Source organism: Pipistrellus kuhlii, unplaced genomic scaffold (assembly GCF_014108245.1).
Source record: "Pipistrellus kuhlii isolate mPipKuh1 unplaced genomic scaffold, mPipKuh1.p scaffold_m20_p_29, whole genome shotgun sequence".
In the NCBI taxonomy this organism is placed as follows: domain Eukaryota; kingdom Metazoa; phylum Chordata; class Mammalia; order Chiroptera; family Vespertilionidae; genus Pipistrellus; species Pipistrellus kuhlii.
In genome coordinates, this window is record NW_023425528.1 from 810,260 (window position 1) to 817,798 (window position 7,539).

Genomic DNA, 7,539 nt, shown 5'->3' on the forward strand with positions numbered 1-7,539 from the left:
TCTCTTGGTAAATTCTTAATAACTTTGGGTTAAGAGTCAACAATTTCCTAATATGCATGTGGTCTTAGTTCTTTTTTTTAAATTTCTTTATTGATTAAGGTATCACATATTTGTCCTCATCCCCCCCATTCCCATCCCAAACCTTTCCCCACGTATGCCCCCACAGCCTGTTGTCCAGTGATCATGGACAACAGTGGTTAGGCTTATATGCATGCATACAAGTCCTTTGGTTGATCTCTCCCCTTTACCCTCCCCCTCCTCTACCTTCCCTCTGAGGTTTGACAGTCTGATTGATGCTTCCCTGTCTCCGGGTCTGTTTTTTTCATCAGCTCATGTTGTTTATTATTTCTCCTAAATGAGTGAGATCATATGATACAAGAAATACACTTATAAGAACCAAAAATGAGATAAGCAATAATGGTTATGCTGAGAGGCAAATAAATCAGTCTGTAGTGAGTTTCTGGGCCAACAGTTCTTTTGAGTTCCAATTTCAATGTCAAACAGTTCCTTATGCATACATGTCAGCCATGATGTACCCATGGTGTGGGGAAGTGGGTTTTTGATATCTAAATCCAGCCTAGCACCAGGAATGCTCAGGGCCTACTCATGAAGGCAAATAATATTTTTCACTAATATTTATAGGGTAAAATAAGATTGTTGTTAGGGTATTAAAATTGACAGTAAAATAGTAGTCAAGTTTTCAGAGTAATTTAAATTGGCTAATTGAAATAAGCAAATATTCTAGAAAAATTGATTGTACTGGACAAAAAGCTGTTCCTAAAGTGTTAACAAAAATTTTTATTTTGGTAGTTTATCTCATGGCAAAATTGGTCTTAGTTCTTTAGGCTATTTATTATTATTATTATTATTGATTTCAGAGAGGAAAGGTGAGGGAGAGAGAGATAGAAACATCAATGATGAGAGATAATCATTGACCAGCTGCCTTCTGCATTACCCCTACTGGGGGGATTGAGCTTGCAACCCTGGCATGTGCCCTTGACCAGAATCAAACCTGGGACCTTTCCATCCACAGCAGACTCTCTATCCATTGAATCAAACTAACTAGGGCTTTAGGTTATTTAAAAAATAAACCACAAAAAACAAGTTTGTATTGATTTCAGAAAGGAAGAGGGAGATAGAAACATGGATGATGATGTGCCCTGACCAGGAGTCAAACTGTCACTCCCTGGTTCATAGGTTGAAGCTCAACCACTTAGCCATGCTGGCTGCACTTGGATTGATTCTATATAGAGAGAAAGCAATTGGAACTTCACAAAAGAAGCCTGCTTTTCCACTCCTTTTTGCATGCCAAAAACTTACATTAGTCATTTCTCTGGATTATATCCTTGCAAATCTTAACTGAACTGACCATATGAATTTAACTTAGTACAAAATAAGATCCTAAGGGAATAAGACAAAGAGAAACATAAGGTTGGGGTAGGTAGGTTTAAGTGCAGGTAAGGCCTAGGTTTCATGTTCTCTAGTAGTACTACAAAACAAGTGAGAGATACTAGTTTTGAAGGACAGGCTTTGTCTTTTTGTTTGTTTTTAAACATGTTTTATTTATTACAGAGAGGAAGGAAGAGGTAGAGAGAGATAGAAACATCAATGATGAGAGAATCATTGATCAACTGCCTCCTGCATGCTTCCTACTGGGGATTGAGTCCACAACCTGGACATGTGCCCTCATAGGGAATCAACCGTGACCTCCTGGTTTATAGGTCGATGCTCAACCACTGAGCTGCACCAGATAGGTTACTTTTTAAGGCTATCTAGTTACTGCTTATTTTTTTTTTTGCTATGTAGAAGAACCAATAAAAGTTCATCCCTAAAAGAGAAAAAACATATCTCTTTAGTCACTGAAATGTGAGACAACTTTAAAATCATGCCCTTTAAAGACTAGATCTGTTATTGGACTTTTATTGAAGACCAGCTCTTGCTCACTATAGCATTATATGATATAAACATTTGACTTATTAAGAGTAAAGAGATACATAAGATATGTTTATCTTATCACTTGGCTAATGTTTTACCATTTTGTTCATATGAAAAATTTACAAGGTCATTTTTTTAAACAAAACATATTAGAAAATAAGAATTGGGCTTTGGGGAACTATTTTTCCAAGTGAAATGTAGAGATGTCACAGTCCAGTAAGGTAGTTGTCCTATATAAAAAGTGCATAAATGAAAGTAATGCTATACCCAACAGAACTGTGGTATGTATGCAATGGCAAAGATGCAGCAGTTTCTGAGTTAGAACTCAGCTCTTCATCATTTACTAGATTATTGTAATTTTGTTTCAAAATAACTCTAAACATCTAACCCTTCCCCCTTTTTGTGTGATTTTTTCCACCCAGGTGTCCAGCAGGATGAAATCTTAGCTTTCTTGATACCATTTGCTTTTATCTTACTTTTAATTTTGATAATAACTTATATGCTTATGAATAAGCAAAAAGCTTTACAGAGAATGGTAAGTTGTATAACATTATAATGCCCACTATGGGACAGTAGATAACAAAAATATGTCCTGCATTTAGGACTGATGGCCCTGCATTTTATGATTTTGCCTGCACACTCTGGGTGTACAATTGATATATGGATTGTGAGAATGTCTTCAGAAAATATAACAATTTAAAAATTAACCTTAAAAAGCTACATTTTGAGGTGGATTTACTTTTGCTGAAATAAAAGAATAATGCTTTATAACACAATATACTATTTACCTTTAGATTAGGGAAAATACAAGGAAAGAGTTACTGGAGAAAAGAAAGGATAAAGTGACTTATAATGGACATACTCTGAAATATAGTACCATAGACAAAGGATCACAGAAATTCAAAACCAGGGTGCCAGAGCTCATTTTGTAGTTGAGGGAGATTAAATTCATACAAAAATATAACCTGTATTATGAGCTGATTTTAGATTATTGCTATTTGAGTTGTACAGATAATGTAATAGAATTTCAGAAAGTGAGTCACTGTGGGTTAGAGGGATTTCAGGAAGAATGATGACTTGGAGGAAAATATCTCAAAGTCAAGTCTTTTAAAGATAAAGAGAGCTGTGAATGTGTATGAAAGGTTTCACTTTATTTCTCTGCTGAATGCTTTTTATTTTGCATATTCCTGTGATTTATTAAGTCAAATAGTTTGTGTTATTAATGACTATTTGTTGATAATGAAGCTCTCTTTTAATTTCAGATTTTGCAGAAAAAACAAGAAGTTTTTTCTCGTCAAGAGACACTCTGTTGACTCAGTCGTTTCGTCTTATGGCCAAATGTTAACTATGAGTCTTATTGAACTGAATTTTCTCTACAAGTGAATAAATCTGATTATAAAGGCATTGTTGTATTTAAGTATTTAGAGCACTCAAAACTTCAACATTTTCTAGATTCTATTCACATGTGGGTTTTTCCTTATTAATCCATGGTGAGAGTGTTGCACATTCAAAAGTCAAGGGATGGGTCAGATTCTATTCATTGATGTATTAAATGATAGCAGTAGAAATATGCTACCTGGTGTTAACCTCAGTTCAGCAACCTCAGTTCTTGAGTTCTGGCTAAGAGAAGAAATAATTCAGAGCTAAGACTCAAATTATTTAGAAAGTTTATTTAGAGTATCACAAGAGTAGTAGAAGGGCCTTTGGTGATTAAGAGAATGAGGAAGAGAGATATGAACTTTGGGCATGCCTCATAAAAGAGAGAAAGTGCCTGTGTCTTGGGGGAAGTTGGGGGTGAGGATCCACAGGGTATGCTCCATATTGAGAACCATGCTGGTCCTTCATCCTGAGGGCTTTTATTTGAGGTCTCAGTGGAGGATTTCAATAGAATATTCATCAGCTTTCTCAAGTCTTTGTCTCCACTGATTGGTTGGCACAAGGGGAGGGGCTCATTAGTCAATGAAGCTGGTCCTGATGTCAGTCAAAGCATCCTTTCACCTTGTTTTGCTGCTTTACTGGGCCTGGGGATGAAACAGAGCTGAGGCCTAGTTGTCATCCCCGGTGGTTAATGCTTAAGGGAGTGGTTGCCCATTGCTAGGCACCCAGGCTCTCCACTTTGGTGACCCTCTTCACCTGGCCTATCTTTCCTACCCTGCTCATGCCTCTATAACTGCCTACTGCATTAATAAAATAATGTGATGTTGCAATTTGCACTAAGCCATAGAGATAGTGTTCAGTCTTAAAAGGTGAGAGTCTAATTGTTTTAAAAAATGCAGTTGAAATGAAAGTGTTCACCATGAATAAGGTTGTTTGCCTTTATAAACAAACTATGGAGGATTCGTCAGAAGAAGCTTTAAATACATTCACAGTTTAAAGTAGTATGCTTCACATTTAATGAAATAAGTGAGAGGAATGCAAGCATAAAAGACTGGAAATGATAAAATGACTAGATATCATGTTTGAAAAATTCAAATGTCACAAACTACACAATAAAAGTTTGAGAGTGACACGTGAAAAAATGAATTGGAACGTACTGAATTCCTGGGTTCTTGTCTCAATGGTTTCGAAGAATGAAGCCACAAAGAAAGTGATAGGTGAAAAGTACAGAAACTTTATTGTAAGCAGACAATACCTCTAAAACCTAATTCTAAATTCTAGGCCTAAAACTCTGTCCCTCCTGGATGGATCGAGAGAACCCTGAGAAGGGTGACCATTGCTTTCTTTGTCTTGAAGCATTAAATAGGCTGCAGTTCTTTGTTGGGGGGGGGGGACCATGGGGGGCTGGAGGGGAGTGGGAGGATTGGGGGGTGGAGGGGAGTTTGTCTCTTTTCCACGTCCATCTCCATCACAGAAAAAGAAAAACAGTGAGGTTCCTGAATGGAGGAGGTGGGGATTAAGAAATTAAAGAAAGAGAGCAGAGGCAAAAATAGATTCATCAAGCTGAGAGCTAGGTGGGCGCCATTCTCTCTGATGGAGAGGCAGCAGGCACCCTATCTGAGCCACACAGCAGGTTTATTTTTACACCCCAAAATACCAAGAAATAACACCAAAATTCAGGATCAAAGGAGCTTATTTGCATTCTTAACTAGACCCTAGCATTACTGGATTTACATATCTAGACCTGCCCCTGCTGACACCTGGACAAAGGTAAGTCAGAAACTGAATAACACCCCCCACCTTCTTGGGAGGGGTGTAACCAGAGACAGGAACTCTGCCAGTGCCTCGGGCTCAGCTGACAATTTAAAGAAATGTCCATGTGCCTTCCTAGGAGGCCCTCTACACTTTGTCTGAATCTGACCTCTTCTTATAGGTCATTTTGCTACATAGAATTACCGGTAGTTTTCAAAGCTCAAATCTCACATGGTGTCCCTCATTTTCTCTCCCTCTTATCTTGTTGGTTGGAGTCACTGTTAGTTGATCTTATATCTCTCCTAATTGTGTCAGCAGAGCAAGCCTTATCTTATGGCCCTCCCAGTTACTCAGGTCAGGGCTACTTTTGGCCTAACTTATGGTCACTTTAATTGCTCAGGCCCGAAATGCCTTTGGTTTATGCCTGTCTTTAATTGCATGGGTCAGATATATTTCTGTTTGCCTATTCCATTTCTCTACTCTCTGTACAAGTAAGATAAACTCCCTGTCATCTTCAAGTCTCCATTATATATTCCTTCCCTATAGATCCCTTTCATTTCTAAAACTTTCTAAACTTGCCTAATTAAACTAGCTTTCAGTCTCCCCTCTGATTAGGAAATCCAAATTGCTATTGTGGACAAGGGATACTGCTCTTTCTGACTATCTGCTGCCAAATGGACGTTGTTTGGGGCAGCAGTTAGGGTCCCATCAGAGGTAAACGATCTAGGGGTCCATGGAAGAAAGAATCAGCACCCTCCATCTGTGGTTTCATTTGGAGGACCATCTGTAGCTTCAGGGTTTCTAAACTTGAGGATATGAAACATAACAAAAGATTAGACAGGCAATGGTTAAAGATGAGTCATAAGAAAGTATGCACAGAGGGCCAAGAAAAGGGTCTAACTAGCCTTTTAGGATGGTATTATTTCTTTAATTTGTTTCTAAATTTCTGAGGAGAGAGATTGTGAGGCCTTTTCTGTTCAGTCAGGTTGCTTGTTGAGGGATTCAAGTTGTTCATTACTTTACCACCTTAGAGGGTTTTATGTAGATGCAGCAAGAAGTGTTAATCATGGCAGAAATTTTGCCCTGTTCAGCTAGTAGATAACCAAGGGCTTCTTTGTGAATATGGACTATGTGTGCTAAAGAATCTGCAGACCTTTGAATGTCCCTAAAGTTTTGGCTAGTATTCTCAGATACTTGAGAGATAGTTCTGCTTAGGTTGGTATTGGTGATTTGTATAGGAGGTAAAGAAAAGGGCTATAAAGAGAAACCAAGATGGCGGCATAGGGTAGACAGTCGAATGCAGCCTACCACAACAAATTTGAATTTAGAACTGGAAAACAGGGGAGGCATTTCCCTGAAGCACTGGACTGCTAGCTGAGAGGAGGCTCTGCCATCTTGGAGGGAGAGAGAGGGCACACTGAGCCTCGGGAACTGTGAAGGTACAGTGAGCTATGTGCGTGAAAAGGCCCTGGCTTACTTCCAGCGTGGGGAGAGGAAGGGCTGGACCAAGATTGCTGCTGGCTTGCTCCTGGTGCACAGAGAGGGTGGCCTGGTTGAGTTCGCTACTGGTTTGCTCCTGGCGCGCTGAGAGGACGGACAGCTAGCGCGCGACTGGCTTTCTTGTTCTAGAGGAAAACAGAATCACCCGATTGTTCTGATAGAGGGCCCCAGGCAGGGAGAGGCCAGGCTGTCAGGCAGTAGGCAGAGATCTCTCAGAGGTGTGTGAAGCCAGAGGCCATTATTGTGGGACTTGGAGAGGAGCCACTTGGGGAGGAGCTGACAGGAAAACAAAGCTTGTCTGCACCACCCTGAGACTTTGCCCCATTCAAGCTGAGCACAGAAGCTCTCTCAGAGGCTGGCTTTCTCTAAAGAGGGACTGGCCTGAATTGAAAGCTTGTCTATGCCTTTACCAAAAAGGTGCGTGTGCCTGCAACCAATCTGGTGAGACTCACCATGAACAGGCCTTTTCTAAGGCGAGACTGACAGGGAACCAAAGATTGTCTGTGCCATGCCAAGACCCAGCCCCATCCAAGCAAAGTACAGAAGCCCTCCTAGCTGAGACACTGCTGATCCTCACAGCCAACTGGCTTGGAGATCAACCCTTCCCAGTGATACCGACAATATGCAAGGCTTAACAACAAGACTGCACACACAGCCCACAAAGGGCTGCACCAAGACTGTCCACCACAGGTAACTGGGAAGGCTGTGCTACTGAGCTCTACCAGAACACCTAGAACACAAAACTATTTCATCAAATCAGGGAACCAACTAAAAATGCAGGCAAGAGGCAGGACACAAAGGAAGGAGATGGAGGAAAAGAAATGATTGGACATTGAATTCAAAACTACAGTTATAAGGTTATTCAACAATATCCTAAAAAAAAAAAACCAATAAAATAAATGAGACCTATGAGGATATGAAAAGGGAGCAACTAGAAATAATAAGGGATCAACTAGAAATGAAGAAAACATTGTC

The 7,539-nt window shown here is 39.9% G+C and overlaps 1 protein-coding gene across 3 annotated transcripts in view; it reads left to right on the plus strand.

The window, feature by feature from the left end:
- IL13RA2 (interleukin 13 receptor subunit alpha 2) overlaps positions 1 to 3,339 on the plus strand; it is a 96,039-nt gene extending 92,700 nt beyond the window's left edge. For all 3 annotated transcript variants that reach the window (XM_036454454.2, XM_045587391.1, XM_036454456.2), the window contains 2 exons: positions 2,358 to 2,470; positions 3,198 to 3,339. In XM_036454454.2, coding sequence (XP_036310347.1) covers positions 2,358 to 2,470; positions 3,198 to 3,248 — 164 coding nt within the window. In that variant the 3' untranslated portion in view covers positions 3,249 to 3,339. The remainder of the gene's footprint in view (positions 1 to 2,357; positions 2,471 to 3,197) is intronic.
- The last annotated feature ends 4,200 nt before the right edge of the window (positions 3,340 to 7,539 follow it).